The following is a 21661-nucleotide window of genomic DNA, read 5'->3' as shown; positions in this document are numbered from 1 at the left end:
GTGCGGAGATTTCCAAAGGTTTGCCAAATCTTTCGTGAGTGTCGTGGAACTCGGGGTAGACTATGTACTAGCAAGATCTACAGAACTCTCAAGCTATTTTCTCTTAATATATTAGTAAAGGGTTTATTGGATTTAATTAAATTTATTCGATTAACTTTGTTTTAAATACGCTGAAAATCGTGTACCTATATTCTTTCCTGAGATCAAGAACTTATACGATATAATTCGAAATATTTTTTATGTATCGTAAAAGAAATACGCATGATTCAAATTTTAGCAGGAAAAGAGAAAAGGAACGTGTAATAGTAGTTGTTGTGATCTCGAACCCAATCGATTTGATGTCGTATTTATAGCATTGAATCGCGAAGGTTCGACTACACCGAGCTTAGCATGAAAAGTTGCGACGCGATTGTTGAAACCGGTGCGTATCCCCCTGTCATTAACCCATACATATTAATGAGGCAATCAGGGCGTCGTGTAATTAAGTGTAATTTAATAATGTGACAGTCATCGGAATTTAATAATAGTTGAATCGACGTTAATTCATCGTCGCCCCCACATCGCATCATCCAACAAATCACCGAGGACGTCAATCGTCATAAACAAACGAACGATTTGTAGCCAGGATTTATTACAAATGAGACCCAGAATAAAAGAAATAGCAAGGTATCACTTGCGAGTGTAACTCGACCAAGGCCGTCAACCCAGAGTCACTTGAAACGAAAAATTTATCGTTCCTTCAATTTTCGTGTCTTGATTACTTAATGGAATGAGACTTCATGTCAAACAAGAATCAGCAACAACCGGTTCCATCTTGACGTGTCACTTGCGAGTGTAACTCGACCAAGGCCGGTCACTTGAAATGAAAAATTCATCGTTTCCTTATAATCAAAATGCTGCATCGCAAATCGCAATCCTCGTTCAATTTTCTTGTCTTCATTACTTAAATGGAATGAAATTACAAGTCAAACAAGAATCAGCAACAACCGGTTTCATCCTGACTTGTCACTTGCGAGTGTAACTCGACCAAGGCCGTCAACCCACAGTCACTTGAAACGAAAAACTTATCGTTTCCTTATAATCAAAATGGAATGAGACTCAAAAGTCAAACAAGAATCAGCAGCAACTATGCAACCATGTTTGACGTGCCACTTGCGAGTGTAACTCTCCCAAGTCCGTCATTACATGTGGCATGTGTTTCCTATTGGTGTCACGAATAATCCCTTTGCTCCCCACTAAAGTGTTCCTTCGCCAGCTTTTCTACCAAAAGCGCTAGAGGGGAGCGGCGACCCAACGCGCATTCTCGAATGAACCGCTCACGGTTCAGTGCCCAAAACGCCATTGCGTGGTACTTTGTATAAACATTAATGTAAACCAATTTCGTCCCTCGATGCGAGGAAACCCACGGATCTTCCCACGCCGGGCGGTCGGTTTTCTAGCTAATGTATATAATCAGTAAGCAGCCGATTATGTTCTGTAATAAGGAAGAAACGCGGCACGTAAGGCCGTGTATACAATAACGAGCGAAGCTCACAACCGAGCGAGTGTGACGTAAACTGGCTAGACAAGATTTGAGATCTTTTTGATCTTACTTAAGGCATTTGTTTTGTCTAAATATTACTCTAAACCAGAGGTTCCCAGATTTTTTCTCGTAGATCACTTTCGAGAATTAGGTGGTACCTGTGGACCCCTGCAGCTACCATTATACCGAATAAGGTTTCGTGGACCTCCGCCCATTGTGAACCCACTGGGGTTCACTTAGACCAATTTGGGGACTAAGGCTCTAAACGAACAGGGTTCTGGATTGCTTGCTTTGTTACAATCACCACTTAATGACTGTTACCTTGACATCTCGTCACCGATTCCAACAAGAGAATTTGAAGGAAAAGACGGACTCTCAAGGTTATAACTTATGGCTGATCTGCACATTATTCGAATTTACTATGCAAAGAGTTAAAATACCAGACGTCAAAGAAAATGTAATCGAAATTATTATGTATTTTCGCGATGTCCATCTAGCTAGAGCGAAATTCAGCCAAGCCGGAGGCAACGCTCAAGTGATGTGCAATGGAATAGCGTTGCTGATTGTTTAAAGATGTACGTCATTCAGTGGGATATATTATTGGGCTTAAACATGCAACACAAGAATATTTAAGCATTTTAAAACCAATATCAGTTGCTCTTGATATTTTGCAAAGAAAAAACGCTACCATCTCCGATGCTGTAGAGCAGTGTACAATATGTCTTCGAGAATGTTGTAGAATGAAATAATAAAAAACATCACAAAAGGATGAGCCAAAAATTGCGAAACAGCTAGTCTGTTCGTAGATATAAAAAAAGTGACAAACTGATACGAATTAAGGAAAGACCCGGGCAAGCTGTAGGAATGAAATATGGCCGAACAGGTCCGTACTTTGCTTAGAATTTAATTATTTGAGGTTTTGTTCGGAAAGATACTAAACAAATATTTATTTATGTATGTATTTATGTTCAAATCTAAAATAAAATTAAAAATTACTTTTATTACCTACTTAAATTACTTAAAATTATTCACGTAATATTTGTTCTATATTATTTGCAATATGGATATACGATTGTTCTGCTTTTTCAATATGTTTAACATAATTTGCCCAACTTTATGGAGGGATGTTAAAAACTTCGGTTTCTATAAGTTTGAGGACATTGGAGTTAATACGGGGAAAAACATTGTTACCACGAATGGCAGATTTCAGTTGGTGCCAAACATGTTCAATGGGATCAAATATACAGTGGAAGCCTTAAAACTGTATGCCCTAGATTTTTTGCATAATTATCACAGACGTATTCCTTTTGTAGGTTCAAGCTTTGTAGAACCTCAATTAATTGCTTTTTGCTATAATCTTCGTGAAAGTAAATGTCGTTATTATACATGTAGTTTTGGATTGTTGCTTTTGTGTCACGTGAGGAAGGGGTTTTAGTCAACTGCCTACTGTGATACCTTGCATTGTCCATTACAATTACGCCATTAGGAGGAATGTTTGGAACTAGTTTGTTTTTAAACCAAGTTTCAAATAAATCGGCGGTGGTGTCTTCGTTGTAATCCAGCGAAGAATCTTTAATATTTTTCGCAGACATAGAAAGTCCATTTGGAATCCAACCATCTTTAGAGCCAGGATGCAAAATAGTTATTCTTTTACCTCTTTTTGATGACGCGTTTGTTTTGCACTTATCAGTTGAGTCAACTCAACCCTTTTCCGGGGTATCATAAGTGTCCAACCAGGTTTCATCCAAGTAAATAATTGGCCTTTGTTGTTCTCTGTAAATCCTATTTTTTTCTAGATATTCCAGTCGCCATTTCCGAATTCTGAAAGATTCAACTAAAACTTACCTTTTGTCAATTCTTTTAAACCTAAAACCCATGTATTGAATACAATTCCTTAAGGTAGTTCTGCCACATTTAACACCGGTTTCATCTTTTTCAAGCCTCCTAATTAAGATATCTAATGTACGCTTTGTTCCTCGTACTCCTCGTATTATATCTTGATCACTTTCATCTACACTCGAGAAAATGTCTGCATCGCTTCTTTCTTTCCTCTCTGAAATGGGATTATTCACAATTTTTTTTCTTCTAAAGATGCTTGCTTGATGGCACCACATTCAATGAGAGTCAAATAAACATTGTTTATAACTTCCTTAGTCTCAATAGAATAGTGTTTTCTACATTTGGGCGGGAGCATCTCCTGAGATACACTAGACTCACACATATTTTGCATAATTTGCACACGATTCAACACACGCTGTATTTCACAGGAATGATTACTAATAAACTTAAACTAAGTAGTATATCAAACCAAAGAATATTAAAGGCAGATAGGTATAAAATTATTTTCTATTACGGGCCACAATTTTACCTGAATTTAAATTCCGAAACTTTAGGTAATAATCTTGTGGCATTGTATGTTAATGACCACTCTTGGATAATCCCATTCAAAAGCAATTGGTCACTTTCTTATATATACGAACAGACCATACCAGTACACTTTCAGTACTTTTGGATTTGTACACTGAGATATAAGGAACAGGGTGGGGATAAAAAAAGAGGGGAAAATTACTATTCTTGTTCAAACTATACGACGAAAATGCAACAACATAAAGTTTATTAAAATGTTATTTGTCTTCATTTTTCATTCAAATCAGTCAGTTGTGTTTTACTTTTTATTGGTGATTAATATTTTTACATTTTGCCTTTTGCGTTGGCCTCAGTAAAAAAAAGATTTTAAAAAATAGGAGTTTGATTTAAATCATGATGACCCTGATGACAAGTTATGTGGACGCTGCATAAGATTTTTCAAAACGCACTCACTGCTATCAGCCCACACGTGATCGACATCTACTCGACTCGCTTTTGTTTTGTCGGAATTACCTTTTGGCGGAGGCTCTGTCCAAAGCCACGTTCCGGTTCTTAAACCACGAAGACCAAATTCGACTATCAATCGTGAATCGGCGCGTCAGACAAAAGGCTTCTTCTCCATTCGTCGGCCGCTGTCATACGGCGGCAGCCGGCCAGACAAATGCCACCCGTAAAATTTCGGCTTGGCGACTTTATACTGGCGCCACGGCTATCTGCGATGCGAGCGCCGGCGACGTCCTCTTTGGTAATTAGGGTGCCGCGCGGGGCATGGGCGGGAGAAGGGGAGACGAGACACCGCGAGACCCACGGCGCGAGTCGAGTATGACCCGAAATTAGGTAAAACAATGCGTCTACGGGGAGGGAACGTGGCGCCGCCGAAGAAAAAAAAAGGAAGCGGACAAACGAACGCCGCTGCCTGCATCTGGCGCAGGAGAGATGATGACACGGTCGAGTATACTTCCACCAGAAATATAGTGCTTTTACAACCGAGCTTTTGATTAACTTTGCCTACTGTTTATTACTCCAAAACCGCAGCCCCTTATAGAGCACTCTACCGAGCAGACCCTTACCCGTAACCATTCCAGGGCCGTGTTAGGAATTTATCTACCTACACTAACAAGCGGGATATAAGTATGTTTTCAATTCTTTTCTATGATCGTTCAGTAATCATTCTCGATAAATATTTCCTTCTTTTATTACTCGTTTTTCACAGTTAGACCAGCTTTATACTGATATTTTAGTTACCTCTTGTCGAATTACGTTTATGGTACCATCACTCAATTTTGGTGCGGTGTTACTTCTTATATGCGCCTTTAACTCAGACCAAATCATCTCAATCGGGTGAAATTTACAATACGGGGGTAATCTCGAGATTTCATGTGCGCTTTGTAGTGCTATCGAATCGATTTTGTGGTCTTTATTAAAATGTTTCATTTTTAATAATTCCGGAAGCCGTTTTTTCAATAAATAAATCATTTTCGTACAGAAATTCTTTAATTTCTTCTTTATTTAGTATTTGGAAAAGTACGCAACGACTTTGGAGTTCTTCTAGGGTTAAAACGCTATTTCCTTTATAAGCGTCGTAGATTATATGCCTAATTAGATCTGCGTGTTGCTCTTTGAAAAGTCTCGAAGCAAGAGCATCGTCTCTCACTTTCCTCTTGACTATCATTTGCAAGAATTAACTTCGGAATTTTGCTGCTCCTCCTTTTGAATTTCTTATAAAATTGTAAACATTCAAAACAATTTGTTCGGCATCCGAAGACAAATGGATCCGTTTTTTTATTTGCGGAGGTAGTTAGTCTTCTAAATTGTCTTGAAATTCTACGTCGTTTTCCATGTCTTCTAACAGGGGAACGTCTGCTTCATTCCACGGTCTCCTCCACATTTTAAAGTGTTAAAAAAACAGGAACCTTCAAAAAAAAATTTCAAGTTTCTACAAATATTCGTTACGGTCCATCTCAGGCAATAAACATCTGTTGGAATGGGTTTTACCACTGTCCGGAGAAGATCTGAGGTTAAGGTACTGTCAAAGCAATAAGTGCACTATATTTTTGGTCATATTATACTACCAGGCACCCGGTTTCTCGGAAGTTGCGGCGACGACGACGACCAACAACTCCTCGGTTCGGCGGATTTAATTCCGAAATACCCGTCCAGATTCCGATGCCGTAGCTATCTCTGCGTCTCTCTCTCTCTCCGTGGGTAATTTATAGAACTAATGCATTACCCAAGCAACCCATCAGCTCGAGCGAAGCGGCAGCACGCTCGGCGTACGAAGAGTTATGACTTCGAAACCCGGTTTTCCACGACCATGGTCGGTCTATACATCTCGATTAAAACTAATACCCCGGAAAAAAAACCGGAGCCGTAAATCCCCCCCCCTCCCGAATCGGCAATTTTCAGAGCCATTATGTCCACGACATCAATAAAATCACGTGATGGAAATGGTGGAAAAGCCAGGCATTCCTACTGGTTCAGCGATATCAGGAGTAGTGTTCTTGTGCGTTTAGAATGCCTCCTGTGGATGTAACATTATTTCCACAGGAAGCAGCTTAAACCAATATCAGTGCAGAAGGCTTGTGATGTAACTTACAAAGGGTGATACAGATTTCCATAGTTAGAAGGGCGAATTAATTAATATGCCTTTGGCTGAAGGCTTTTCCTAGAACAACGCAATTCATAAAATTTATAAGACATTTATAAGGCCTGATTCGGAGTATGTGCAACAATGTGTGGAATGCAATAAGGGTTTCCGTTTGTAAATCTAATTTCTTGTGGATAGTGTTGAACTAGGCGTTAATGGTATTATACATCAACGTGTTTGCTGTGGAAAGGTCCAATTATGCTGAATAAAATGCAGAGTAGAAGACTTATCGGATTTTCTAATTGATAGAGAGAGATTTTTTCAAAAAGTCGTTAACGTCACGATTGATTAAACTGAGTTATCTAATCTGGCACATCCAGAACGACTGAGTCACCACTCTCACGCTACTAGCTATCGCCGTCGAGTTTCACAGATAACCGTTTAAACTGCTCAAAACCATCGGCAAATTTCAGGATGTCGAGGTCTACCGCCCGGTTAAGTAAGTTGTCAAGCTGGAAACTGTTCGAACTATTTCGACCCTAATTTTGCTTCCAAGCAGGTTTTGGTTGGGTAGTAAGACTTCACGTTTCTCTTTTCCCGTATCGTCTGAAGCCAGTTTTCTATCCGCAGTACACACTCAAAAAGTGTTTGTCATTCCGAAACCATTCAGGCGAAGCGAGGTTCAAGTCAAAAATGCAGCAGCCTCTTCCGATTCTGTTTCTTAGTTAGATCCAGAACAGTCATTCGGATTCGGCTGTAAGCAGACTTCATTGCAGCGGATTTTCATGCGTGTTTTAGTGAAAAAGTTGTCCTTTACTACAAATACCTTAGTCTTAACGTTCGTCTATGTATCTCTACAGTTTTGAAGCAACAAAAGTAAAGTCTTAAGTTGAATCTACGGGTTGGATGTAGTTTTTGGTATAAGTGACGAAGAAGCCGAGTTTAAAATATTATTTTTGAATTTCTTAAGGGAAAAATCGATAGAATAACGTCGAAAAATAAAATAAAATAGCGCACCCAGTGCCAAGAACGACGAGACGTTTGGAAGGTGATCGGCGGAGCCGGCGGGACGCAGAATGTGTATAATTATTATACAACCAGACGGTGTCGACCGAATCGAAGGCGCCCAGACTTGTAAACATTTATCGTTTTTAGGCGCCACTTTATTTTCGTTATATGTACTTAACTCTATATGCGTATCTAATTTTGTGTACACGAGCCGCCGTGGTATAGGCACAACAACGCTTTTACGACGCTTCCTATACTGCGGGCTTTAATTTTCGTACGGCGTTTTTTTATTATCCGCGGGATTCGAATCGGGGCCGTACGGTGGCCCGAGCCAGAGCGATTTCCTAACGCGACAAAAAAAAACGATAAAATCCGAGAGGTCGCTTTAAAAGGTTTTCTAAATTTATCGAATCTTATCTGCGTCATATATACACGAGATACCTCTTAAGTGACTTGCGAATCTCCGAGCAACGAAACAAAAAAAACCCCGCGAGTCTCTATCTCTCTCTTTCTCTGTTCACCTTCCCGTAGTGAATTAATTTCGTTTTCCTTTTTTTTTGCAGACACGCCTCCGCCGGCCTACAGCAGAACCAACGTCGATAGGATACGACCTGAAGGTGAGTAGCGTTGCTGGTGTATACGCGGTTTACTTTAAGCAAGGGGTGCAGCAGGGTACCGTCTCTGGGCCGCCGCCGTCGCCGTTTGTTTTAAACGATTCGTATTCGACCCGACACGTTCGCCGCGGACAGGAATTCTAAGCATTTTTGCTCTTGTGCGTGCGTATACATAAATGTAATCCTATATAGTAGTCGTTCGGTTCGACCTTGCTCAAGCCAAGGTTGCTACGGTGAGAATACACACACGGGGTTGCCAGATTTGACCGGGTTGCGGGAAATCTCGCGTAATATTACTGTCAACGAATTCCACAGAAAATTCGAAGAGGGTATGGTCTGTTCATAGATATAAGAAAGTGACCTACTGCTTTTGAATCGGATTATACAAGGGTGGTCATTAACATACAATGCAACAAGATTATTACCTAAAGTTTCGGAAATGTTTATTTGACTCTTATTGAATGTGGTGCCACCAAGCAAGCATCTTTAGAAGAAACGGACACATTAACGAAATTTCCAACATCAACTGTATGGAAAATTAATTTATAAGTTGGTTTAAAAGCAAACCAGTTCCAAACATTCCTCCTAATAGCGTCATTGTAATGGACAATGCAAGTTATCACAGTAGATAGTTGACTAAAACCCCTTCCTCATGTGACACAAAAGCAACAATCCAAAACTACATGTATAATAACGACATTTATTTTCACGAATATTATACCAAAAAGCAATTAATTGAGGTTCTACAAAGATTGAACCTACAAAAGGAATACGTCTGTGAGAATTATGCAAAAAATCTAGGGCATACAGTTTAAGGCTTGCACCTGTATATTTAATCCCATTGAACATGTTTGGCACCAATTAAAATCTGCCATTCGTCATAACAATGTTTTTTCCCCGTGTTAACTCCAATGTCCTCAAACTTATAGAAACCGAAGTTTTTAATATCCCTCCACAAAGTTTGGCAAATTCTGTTAAACATGTAGAAAAAGCAGCATATTGCAAATAATATAGAACAAATAATAATTAGAACAGGCGATGATAGCGATAGTGATACTGATGTATTATGTGAATAATTTTAAATAATTTAAGTAGGTAATAAAAATCATTTGTAATTTTATTTTAGATATAAACATAAATACATGCATAAATAAATAAATATTGTTTAGTATCTTTCCTAACAAAACCCGAAATAATTAAATTCTAAGCAAAGTACGGACCTGTTCGGCCATATTTCATTCTTACAGCTTGCTCTGGTCTTTCCTTAATTCGTATCAGTTATTCATTGTCTTATATCTATGAACAGACTTTATAAGAGAAAAATAATCTTACTATTCCTATAAACATCCAACGGAACCTTTGAAACCATAGTTTTCATACTGTGCTTTTTCATTCATTAAATAAATTATCATATTAGACCCAATAAGCGAGTTTTTTTAATTATTATCGACAGTAACTTTGCAGTATTCAGTCTTCAGAATTGCTTCGACCTCACTTTTTTTCTGGATTAACCAATACTCGATCGTTAATTAATAAGTATATTTTCGCCTCATAAAAATACGATCTCGGCAGGTGTAGGTGTAGAGAAGTTAGTAATATATTGGTGTCAGTCACTAAGAAATATTCAGCGGGTTCGGACTGCGTTCCCTGCGCGGTGTTAAGGCTTGTGGTCGACTCTATTGTAGAACCGATGACATATCTCGTTAATTAATCCTTTTTGCATGGATCGTTTCCCAGCATTCTAAAAAATGCGGTAATCACGGCACTCCGTAAAAAGAAAAACGGTGCAACAATTATTCCAAATTTTATATATATTATAAATATTCGTTTTTTCAAAAATCTTGAAAAAAACACTGCATTCAAGACTTTCAAATTTTTTGGAAAGTCGATACCTTTTTTCCGGTATGCAATTTGGTTTTCGAAAAAAACGATCAACGCAGGATGCCATTCTCTCTTTATATAAGCATATTCCTGCCAAGTTAGAAGAAAGGCAGCAGACAGCATTTATTTTGTTCGATCTACATTTGACCCGGTAGATGTTGATATTTTAGTGGACAAGCTTTGTTCGTGTGGTATTAGAGCTCTCGAGAAACTCAAATATTCACAATTTAAGACACATAAAATTTATAATAAATTGCCTGTCGAACTGAACGAGATGGCTAGTCAAAAAAAAATTCAAATGCACTGTGATACCTTTTAATACGTATCCGTTGTTTGTTATTGTTTATTTATTTGTAATTTATCTAACGTTATTAATTGTCATTATTAATTAATTAATTATACTAATAAAATTTTATATTTTTATATTCGTATTATACTGACAATATCCAACACTTGTAACTCAAGTCTTATCTTTATCTTTAATAACGTTATATTTGTTTTCTGATTCTCTACACTCATGTATATTTTTATCATCACGATTATCATCTATTTTTTTTTAAGATTGCAACAGCATACGTCGTTTTCTTGTTTTCTTCTGCAATAACGCTCATTTAACCCATTGCTTTGTTTCATTCGTTTAATGTAACTACATTCAATTGAACCAGCAATATTATTTCCATCCATTTATTTTTCCTTCCATAATGTTCATGATCAAAATATTCAAGTTTTTTTCTATTAACCCATCATCAATATCACCCTTTGGTATCTAGAAACGGAACTGTATCACCAACAGTTTCTATTGACCTATGCCTAGATGTAAACGTCAAATAACTTCCCAAATCAAAGGCAAGTGAGGAGTCTGGGTAGTCATTGAGGAATGATCTTCAGCTCCTTCAGTTTCGTCTGCAATATGAGGAGTTTGCATCCGTCATATGTGGCAACCGCGCCGGAATCCATCGGATCGCTACTGAGAAAAGCGTCCTGTTTCTGCGGTTTGTTTTTCTTAATACGTAATTACTATCGCGTTCCCGAAAAGCCCGCTCTCGACTTGGCGTTATTTGCCGAGCAAACAACTCCGAAGCGATCTTGTTTGCAAGTACTTCAAGACTATAGGAGGTTGTTTTCTTAAAAAAAAAAATCCTTCGCTCGCTGAAGAGGCTTCCAGTACGAGCTAGTACCGGCAGTTGCCCAGCTGTCCACATATAGTCCACTTATTCCGTGGTAAAATCAATATTACGCTTTAGCGACGACAAAGTAAAGTCGTTTCGGCGGCGGGACGCGACCTTCCAGTCTAAATCGCCCTCGTCGCCAGTCCGCTCTTTCCACAAAAATTACGGAACGGTGAAAGGCGTCTCACCGCGTCGACGCCGTTTATTTTTAGACGGCGACGGGCGCCATGGAACGCGACGGGCTGCGGCCACCGTACGCGCCAGATCTATGCCCATGTAAAGGATAGGCGAGATGCGCCGGCCTTGCGCGGCAATTGCGGCAACGGCGCGCGGAGGCGGGCGTTTTTCTTTACCGCGACGTTGCCGAATTGCCGGTCACTTTTAAGTCGCCTGAGCCTGCATTTGGTGCTGGAGTGCTTATGTTACACTGGCATTTTACACCCATAGTATTTAACGTTTACATTCAAAGTCATGCAATTGTAAAGTGATGTCTTCGTCATTTTAGGTAACACACTTTTTTGTGTCGTTATGTAAATAACTTTTTATAAACTTTCTTATACTTTCTTTTTTTTTTTTGGAAAATTACGGCGCACTGGCGCTGAGTACATTTTTACATTGCAATGTGGGCGAATTTAAATGAAATGCCTTTCAAAACGAAGAGCTTGTAAATTTTACACAGGGTGCATTTTACATACACGTGATGTTTTGGACATATTACCTAACACACTTTTGGGTGCAGTTATGTAAATAAAATTTCTTGCAAAAGGTAAAAGTTTTGTGTAAATTTTGTCGCAGTTTTTAGAAAACTACTGAGTATTGCAGGCGATTGCATTTTTAAATTGCAATGTGCGAAAATGTTTTCCAAAACTAAGGGTTTTATAAATTTTATACAGGGTGCAATTATTTAACGGTTACACTAAAATTTATGCAATTGTAGTGTAATGTTTTCGTCATTTCACATAACACACTTTTAGGTGCAGTTATGTAAATTAAAAGTCTTACAAGACGTAAAAGTTTTTGTGCAAATTTTCCCGCGGTTTTTAGAAAATTCCTGAGCACTGGCGCCGATTGCATTTTTTCATTCCAATTTAAATGAAACGTCTTTCGAAACAAAGGGCTTTACACTGGGTTCATTTTATATCCACCTTATTTAACGTTTTATGTTAAGTGCAGTTATGTGAAAGAAGTTTTTTTGTAAACTATTCCGCAGTTTTTTTCTTAGACAATTACTGAGCACTGCCGCTCAATACGTATTTAAATACGATGTGCGCTTATGTAATTCTTTCTTGCCAAACATGTAAAATAATTAGCACAGTTGCAGAAACGGACGGTAAACCATCGGCCAATTACCTGCGCCATTTTTTTTTCACAACGTGTCATTTTCGTTTGAAAATAAATACGGTCTCGTTGTCAAAACTTTTATAAAAACGTCCAGGGACGGTACGGCTGGGGCTTTTCTCTGGATCTTTTTGAATAATCGAAGTTTGTGGACGCTGTCAACTTTTACATTTTACTCGTGCGCAATTTCTAACGTAATTAATTAATTCCGGCGATCTGAAAAAAAAAAAGAATATGATTGGCCAGAACCAAACAATACGAAAGCTCCTCATTCGTTAATCTTCACATTATCCTACATTATTATTACCGCGCTTGCGCCCTGAGTGTTTGTGCCGGTGCATTCTGTTAACCGAGATTGACACTACGAAAAATTGGTATTTCTCGAGCAGATAACATTGTTCTCGTTATCGGTACGTTAGACGTAAATACCCAAAGGACTGAGGGGCTTTGCAGTGCAACAAAATTGCTCCACCAACCTACCGTTGCTATTTTTTATTTAAAATTACTGCTTTTAACCGTTCCATCTACAAAATACGGGGGTGAATCACATATAAATGAGATGTTTTCTTCTAACTTATCGACGAGGATCCACAGCATCAGTATCCTTCTGAGCCGCTTTTAAGTACGTCTCTAATTTTCCAATCAATAGGAACGATCAATCCGAATTTAACTTGAGACCAACAATTCTCATACGTATGAGCTGATGCAACATGCAGTGTTTATGGAGTACTCGGATGTTGATGACGATTTCCATCATGGTTCACCAAATTAACGATCGTAAATATATTTGAGGAGGAGAGAGTTTTCCTCAATTTTAAGCAACCACAAATCTTATTATTTGGACAGAGATACCACACTGCGCAAGTCAATTAAGTTCCAGTCGCGCATTGCATATACTTTTGGTTCATCGTGCTGAGTAATGAAAGCGATGGTAGTCCTACCAATTTCTAGTTATTTATTCAGAGCAGATTCGATAATCCCATCCAGATCCATGTTCATCTTCAACTACCTTGCCATCCAGGATGTCTTATCAGCAAGCAAAGCACTCAAAAACAAAATTACTGTCGGTCCTGATGGCATAGCAAGTGTTATCGTGGGAGTCTGTCCCCGCGTACAGTGTACTCCTTTATGTACACATTTTTAACCTGGCACTTGAAACGGGTGTTTATCCAGAACCTTGGAAAATTGCCAAAGTTTATCCCATTCTTAAAAAAGGTGATCCTTCGGCAGTTGAAAATTACCAGACGTTCTCTTTTGTACCTCACATTACCAAAATGGTTACCAGTTCATTTACTGTGGCTGGAAGCTAGACATCAATCAACGTTGTTACCGCAGTTACCCAGATGCGAGGTTCATTCTCAAATCCCTATTTACAATATGTGTGTTACCTTCAACAAACTATCATCGAACTGTGACTTATATTATCGTTTGGCATCGTGTTATCCTTAATCACAAGTCTTATCCTTTTCTTTCTTCTTCTTTCCTTTTTTTTTAGTTAAAAGATTAGTAGATTTAGGATTAGTTTTTACGTCCCCCGTGTATATTTATTTAATGTTTCCTGTAATTGGGTCATATTACCTGTTGGAAATAAAGTGCTATTATATATTAATATAGCTAAGCTAGGGGCGTTTTGCGTCGTTCGAAGACGGTTAGCGACCCGTTAGGGAATATTCCGTACCCGAATCGAACAACTGTCGACGTCTCGATCGTGAATTTATCTCGAACGGCCGCAATAAAATCGTCAAATTTATTCAAACCGTTCGGCAGATTGCCACTCTCCTTGGGTTCTCGCCCGAGGAGTCTTTTGAAACAAAAAAAAAGCCAAGCATAAATTACAGAAACCATACCTACCTCCGTATGAATATGGAAAATCTTCCTATCAACATTGTAAATCATACACGTTTAAACGGCCGCCATTCTAATTGGAACCGGGGCATAAATTAACTATAACGTTTTTTTTGTCGAAAAGAAAAAATACGCCGCTATAAAATTTCGAATTCGTATTTTGCTGCGGGACGAATATTTTATTGCGCAATCGCTGCCGGACATCCTGCGGAGTTGTTTTAAAAATATGGCAGACTGCTCCTTCATCGAAGCGTCTAGTTTATGCGTCATCTGCTGCGCTCCTCTTTGACAAATATATCCATGCGCGGCTAGGCTGCTGGAGGCGACGTTGTCTGTTTTACTACCAAAATTTCATTTATTATTTCGATAGTTTTTATTGTCCATTTGCACTCTTCAAATTTTACCTGTTTTTTATAATTTTGCTTATTACGTTACACGCTTAGAACAAGATTATTTTCGAAAAATCGTGCCGAGCAAATCGTCTACTCCGTACCATGCGTCACGCAGTCTACAAAGTCACTGCGCAGTTTTGTATTTTAAAGGCTTTTTGTCCTAGGGCTACGCATCGTTTTTCTATCGTGGTCCTGCGGACCACTATGGAATTTTCGCAAAATTAATGTAATTTTATTGTGCACGCAAACCTTCCAAGTTGCGGCAAACCTTGCAATTCCAATGATATTTTTTCATCTCGCGCACCCTGTATGATAGACCAAACCTTTTTGGATTTTTGCGCACAATCGACACACCCTGTACGTAATTGAAAAAATAACGGAAATAGAGGAAATGGAGGTTATATCTCCCACATTTTCTGGTCCAAGAATTTTTCCAATAGAGTAAACCGTTATCGAAAAAATATTTTTTTTTTCTAAAACTATGCAATATTCCATAATACTCAATGACGTCATCGCGACTGAACTGTGTGCGAGAATTCATATAGATAGACGAAAACCGTGAATATAAAAATTTTAATTCCCTATTATACCGTTTAAACCATGTTTCGTATGAATTTTGATTTACGTCTTTTGAAAAAGCAGCAAAAGAGCAGTGGGACTTCAGGCACACAACTTTCTTCGATCGCTTAAACCGTTTTCGAGAAATGATCCGTGCAAATTCGATTTTTAAATTTTTAAAAATACTTCCCTGCCCCCCAACCCTCTCCCCCACTTTCAATGGGGTCCGTTAGGGAACCAAACGCTATTCTCTTGAAAAATATGAAGTCGATAACTCCAAATTTCGGACATTTATCGCCTTATAGCAATGTTCAAAAAAGAGGAGTCGAAAATTGAAAGAAAAAAGATTTTTACAAGTTTTGTGTAACTCGCGGACTGTTTAAAAGGGGCAAAATTTGAACCCTCTATATCAAACCGTTCGAAAGTTGTCGACGGAAAAGTCAAAAACAGAGAACTGTACCATTGGCGGTCCCGTAAGATCTACCGTGTCGCAGATCTCGAGTTTAGTGAGGAACGCGTATACTTTCGAAAAGAATCTATTTCATCGATTTTTTGAAAGTAACTAGGCGCACATTCTTCCTAATATTAACGGAGAACACTTAGCCAAAGATGCCAAGTTGGCATATATGCATTTAATATCCCGATAACAAATCCTCTGTTGTCCAATATGGTAATTATCCTACAAATGTATCTATGCTAATCCGTTTGCTTCCTGCTGCACATACATAGTTGCAAATATTGCTAGTTAGTTAAGCCAAAGTTAGCCTACGCTAAGAACTAGGTGCACAATCCTTCCACATTCTTCTTACATTTACGGAGGATGCTCTTTGATCGGTATCGAGATGACAAGCCCTTTCGTCCCGGATGATGTCAATTTCTTGCTGGGTTTTTGATAGTGCAGTTGCTCACAACAATCTATGAGCCAAGCTTAGTCAGTATATCCAGGTATTGGTACTGGTATTGGTATTAAAGAGGGGCGCCCTCGCGGGCGTCCAAGCACTTAGGCCACCAGATGGGCCCGTTGTGCCCCCAGGCCGCTCTAGAGGGCGTCCAGAATGCCGCCCCTCCTGTAGAAGTCAGCAACTCCTTTAGCCCAATACCGTGCACTGAGTCCGGATCGATCAGGGCCGTTCCGAAGACTCTCAATCTTGCCCATGTCAAGGCAGGGCACTCGGTGAGCAGATGATACGGGGTCTCCTCCCCTTCCATGCACCACCTACACTCCGGGTCGTCTCCAATGCCTAGCAAGCAAAGATGCCTCCTAAGCCTGCAATGTCCTGTGTAGGCCCCTGTTAGTGCTCTACACTCCCTTCTGGTCAGTCCAAGCAGCTCCCTGGTCCGAGGAAGGGCGGGCCCATCCATCATAAGCCTCGCCTGCCTCATTCCCGGAGCAACTCTCCAGCCCCCCGCGGCCCGGTCTCTCGCCCAGGCTTCGAGAGCTCCCCGCCTCACACACGGGGCGATCCCCAAGCGGGGCTCTGGCCCTATATGCCTCATTGCCCCGGATACCGGTGTGACCCGGGACCCAGACCAACGTGACCTTTCTCTCCTCAGCCACCCTCCTCAGTACCCCTTTGCACTCCTTCATCAACAAGGAGCGCGTACGCACTGACTTCAGCGCCATGAGTGCAGCCCTACTATCCGAGCAGAAGAAGACTCTCCTGCTTCCGTAGTTGAGCCGAAGCACCTCTCTGGCAAAGTATATCCAGGAATTTGTTCCGTTCGGTTAGTCCAACTCAAACAAAGAACCCGCGTGAAAACTGAGAGAAATGGGAAGCGGCGTTATTGGTTCGGCCTACGGGGTCGTCCGATTCGACCTCGTTCGAAAATTTCCGAGTGAAATAAATGATATCGAATTTGTTTTTTTCGCGATTTCGTCAACTCCTCTCTCTCGCGCGCGCGCACACACACGCACACACGCTTGCTCGGTCTTGGCAGCGCGCTGCAGTTGCCAAAACAAACGTCTCGGTAAAAATAGACGTGATCCGCCGTTGCGACGCGATTAGCGAATCGCGAATACGCCGTCCCTCCCTCTTATCAAACCGAAACTATTAACAATATCGTATTATATATATTTATTGTTGCACTAAACCGATTACTTCTGTATTTGTCGAAACGCGAAATAATTTCATCGTCCTCTATAACACTTATCTTTCCCCGATGTTTACAGCAACTGTTTATATTTCGAATGTGTGTGTGTATTCGTGCGTGTGCGTGTTGTTGTTGCAATACGATACGTTTGGTGCCTTGCCTGGGTAACTGCAAAGAGAACGCTGTCACGTACATCTTTTTAACGGGCCTGCCGCATCTGTAGGCGACGAAGGGTGATTTACGTCACAACGCCAATGGAACTTTTCAAGTGCATGATCCTTCCAAAGGATTTTAAGTCTCCCAATAAGATGGCTAGAGTATATATTTCAAACAGCGTTGCCAATTGTTATACGCATTTCCTTGGGGATTAAATTACCTTAAAGAAATGAAAAGTTATAGATTAGACAACAAATCCATAATTTACCTTAATGAAACATGGTTCGATACACCCGACACTATATCCAAAAAACGGGTTGATTCCACTCAAAACTGTCAGACGAATGCGCCTTCAAATAAAGGAAAGCGTATCACCATAATACAATCTCGGTCAGAAGACGATTATCAAGAGTATACAAGTGTAGAACTTTCAAAATAATCTTTTAAAAAATATTTCCAATAACAGTGTTATTGTCATGGGTAATGCAAGCCACCAGAGCCGTCTACTGCGCAAAGCACCAATCGCATCAAGTTTTTCAAGCGAAATGCAGGAATATTTGTTATTTTGAATTAATTTACAAAGTCCTTAATTCACTTCCAATTAATTGGGCTGAACAGGCTGGGTATATTGTTTTAGGTCTAATGTTCTGTCCTTTAATACCTATGGACCCGAGTTTTATTGCCATCGGCAGGGAACTTCCATAATTGCAGGCAAAAGCCAGCACGATAAAGAATGAGACTGTCAGTCATGTTGGTAGGGTTCGCACTTACAAGTGCACCCAGTCGTTGAGAATTAGGCTATGATTGCGACAAAGAAAGCTCCGAAGGAGTGACTAGATTGTTGTGTTTCTGTTTGTGCGTGAGGGTACCATTTAATAAGTGTTTGTTAAACACTCCATGTACAGAACACCTGGTCTCGACCGAATATTGTTTAATTCGAACTCTCTCGTTTATCATCGACTTAAAGAATCTTCTCGACCTTGCGCAACTGTGATATTTGGATATTTTCTGTCTTTCGGTATTGTCATCCACGCTCACTTTTAGATTTAGTAGTGGGCGGCCTTTGCTCTTCCAACTAAATGCAGTTTTCTTTCTCTTTGACGTCAAAGAGCTCGAGCCGGTTCAAATTGTTAACCTTTATCGTCCATACAATATTTCCGTTGACTTAGAAGCGGTTTTCTCTGACGAAACGAACTGAAGTCCGTTGGCACGACTGTTGACAAAACCCGAAATTTCGATTCTTCAGGCTCCGCCTTAAGGCATAGCAAGCATTGGACTCGGAAATAGTTCCGAACGTGACTCGGATGCTTAAGCGGTCCTTCGCGTTGGAATTTGAACCGGATTCTTGTTGATAATAAAATATGGTACGGTATATTTCATGCCCCGAAAATATATAGGTATATTCGAATGATTCGATAAATGTGCGAAGAGATAAACGAATTAAAAAAAAAAGAGATAAGTTATCGGGAAATTTGGCGTTAACACGGCGAAAAACGTGTTTGCGAATTATAATCGGGGATTTGCCGTGTGCATTACGTGTCTCCAAACGACCTTCAAGGTCACCGTTCAAAAGCCGTCGATTTTGATAAACAACTGATAACTTAAATTAGCTAACGAATCACCTACATGGGCCAACATCCGTACTTGTCGCTCGTAACAAAAACCATACATCAATTTCAATGCATGCTAACTTTTTTGATAAAATATAAATAATTTCAGATAAAATGCACAAAAACGGTTACCACAATAGGAAATTAGTGGATTTTTTACATTGCTAGTCATCTATTATATAAGAATTAATTATATTAATTTTATAAAATATGCGCATCAATATATCAATATATTGATATTCCGGAATATCACAAAAATCTATAAAATATACTGATGCATTTTATAAAACACTCTTGGAGGTCACGCAACTGTTTTAAATATTCCGACTTGTTATGCAACTGTATAATATTATGGCGGCATATCACGCAACTGTGTTAAAAATAGTATAATATATGCTATTATATCGCGCATTTGTGTAAAATGGCATATTACACAACTCTTTCAAGAACATTGTCCACAGCACGTGTATAAAATATTCCGACGATTGTATAATATGCTGAACTATCACGAATTTTGTAAAACACGCCGGCATATCTCGCAACTGTTCTAAAACCGTTCGCAAATCTTTTAGCAGTATAAAATATGCCGACATATTGTACAAAATAGGCCGATGTATTACGCCCTGGCATAATGCATCTCGTATATAAAATATGCTAACGTATCGTGCAGTTGTTTAAAATACGCAAAAATTGGTATTTTAAGATTTATGTCATTGATAAGAAATGGCAGTACTTCAAAAACAATCGTATTGTTATAATATACTTTTTGAACTTGGACTAGACTAGAAACTATAGAGGAAAATCGTGTTATGCAAATGTGCAAGTTATAAAATATGCGCAACCGCATCGGTTCCGTTTTACCGCTACGGCAGAGGAGAAGAAGAACGATTTATAAGTAAATATAAATAAAAGGACGAAGACGATGATGGTGATGATGATCGGGACGAAGAAAGAGAAATCACGCGCGGCGCGGTGCATTACCGTACGGAAGAAAAGAAAACGGCGCTCGGACTCGGGGCAGGTGCATTGACAACGATCGGCGACGTTGCCGTCTCCAACGAAATTTCCCGCGAGGCGTGCATGCGACCGGCGCAAGCGGCGCGGCGAATCGGCAACGCCGCGAGCGCGCGCCTCGAGGTCATCGGCTTGGATTTCTTCGTTCTTGGGGCCCCTTCGGGCCTACGCTCCGTTGCGTCATCAATGGAAGGAAGCCTCTCCTCTCGCGTCGATATGTGTTGACACTAAAGCGGTGTATATACCATTCACCCGGCCAAATTCGGCCAGTGTGCGCGTGGACGTCTTATTCGCGCATGCGCGTACGTTGTCTTTTCCGGTTCCGGCGTCCCATAATTTTAGTACGATTTTTCTGGTACACATCGAACATTAGCGATCCAAGTATACTAAATGTTGTCTCGCAGATCTCCGACAGACGTGCAGTAAAAAAATGAATAGGGTTTAGGTTAGTCTAATAGATCGAGTATAAATTGTGCAAAACAAAGGCGTGTGTGTGGGATATTTATAAATTAAGCTAAATTAAACCAATAGATATTTAAGCTTTATCAAACAGGGTTTTAGACCAATTTAAGTGGCTCCTAGAATGACATCCATTCTTAACCACTACTGCGTCAGTCGAAGATATTTTCATTGAAGAAATCTTCGGACGACTCAATTCAATAAACTCTCATTGAGAAACCCAAGATGTACGACGATTCGTCTTCTTCGTTTTTGTCACATTTAACCCAATTCTTATCAAGATCTATATTTTTCAAGAATGTTTTTCGTCAACCTACAATCCTTTAAGACTTTCTGTTGCAATTTCTCCTCCATCAAAATACAATGTGTCTGTTTAATAAAAAAAAAACTTTGTTTAGAATATTGTAGATATTTATAAAGAACTTTTTGTTCCAGACCGAGCTCCTAGCGAAATGCCGCTACTCACGAGAGATTCCTACGATTCGTTTTCGACAAGTGGAGGTAAGCATTGGGCGACGTTTCTATTTTTATAAACGTATTTGAAAAAAATTTAAGGAAAAAAAGAACCGGTCCGAAACACGTAATCAGAAACCGCGACAAGTCTGGCCAATTAACGAATAAAAATTGTCGGCACACACGTTATGATATTCTAAAATTACACACACACATACACGCGAGCGCTCTCATGGACCGGGTACCACTCCCAGTACCGGAGACCGTACCCCCGGGGTCCGAAGGGGCCCACCGTCGTCGGGGGGCAGCTCCATAGGCGGCACGAGAATGCGACGTTGCCGCGTGTGTATGCGTCCGATATAATAACAGGGTGTCTCATTTCATTAAAACCGTATTGTACCAGGTACTATTTTATATTATTTTGATACCCAATAGTTTCCTCGATGAAATAATCTCGCAGCAAAATGGCGGAAATTTTTTAATCCCAACTTGCTCTGGAAAAACGCTTTTTGTGGTGTATTCTTTTAATCTTAGATACCGCCATTTCCATTATATTTTGTGCAGCTTTGGGAAATTTTAACAAACAATTTAATATCG

General features: G+C 39.7%; 1 protein-coding gene across 1 annotated transcript in view; it reads left to right on the top strand.

Moving 5' to 3' along the window:
• Positions 1-21661, top strand: part of LOC132702077 (mothers against decapentaplegic homolog 6) — a 55185-nt gene that overhangs the window by 19016 nt on the left and 14508 nt on the right. The window contains exons 3-4 of the mRNA XM_060670494.1: positions 8048-8101; positions 21047-21112. Coding sequence (XP_060526477.1) covers positions 8048-8101; positions 21047-21112 — 120 coding nt within the window. The remainder of the gene's footprint in view (positions 1-8047; positions 8102-21046; positions 21113-21661) is intronic.

This window comes from Cylas formicarius, unplaced genomic scaffold (assembly GCF_029955315.1).
Source record: "Cylas formicarius isolate icCylForm1 unplaced genomic scaffold, icCylForm1.1 PGA_scaffold_5__7_contigs__length_24384050, whole genome shotgun sequence".
Classification (NCBI taxonomy): domain Eukaryota; kingdom Metazoa; phylum Arthropoda; class Insecta; order Coleoptera; family Brentidae; genus Cylas; species Cylas formicarius.
This window is presented reverse-complemented; position numbering and strand designations above follow the sequence as displayed.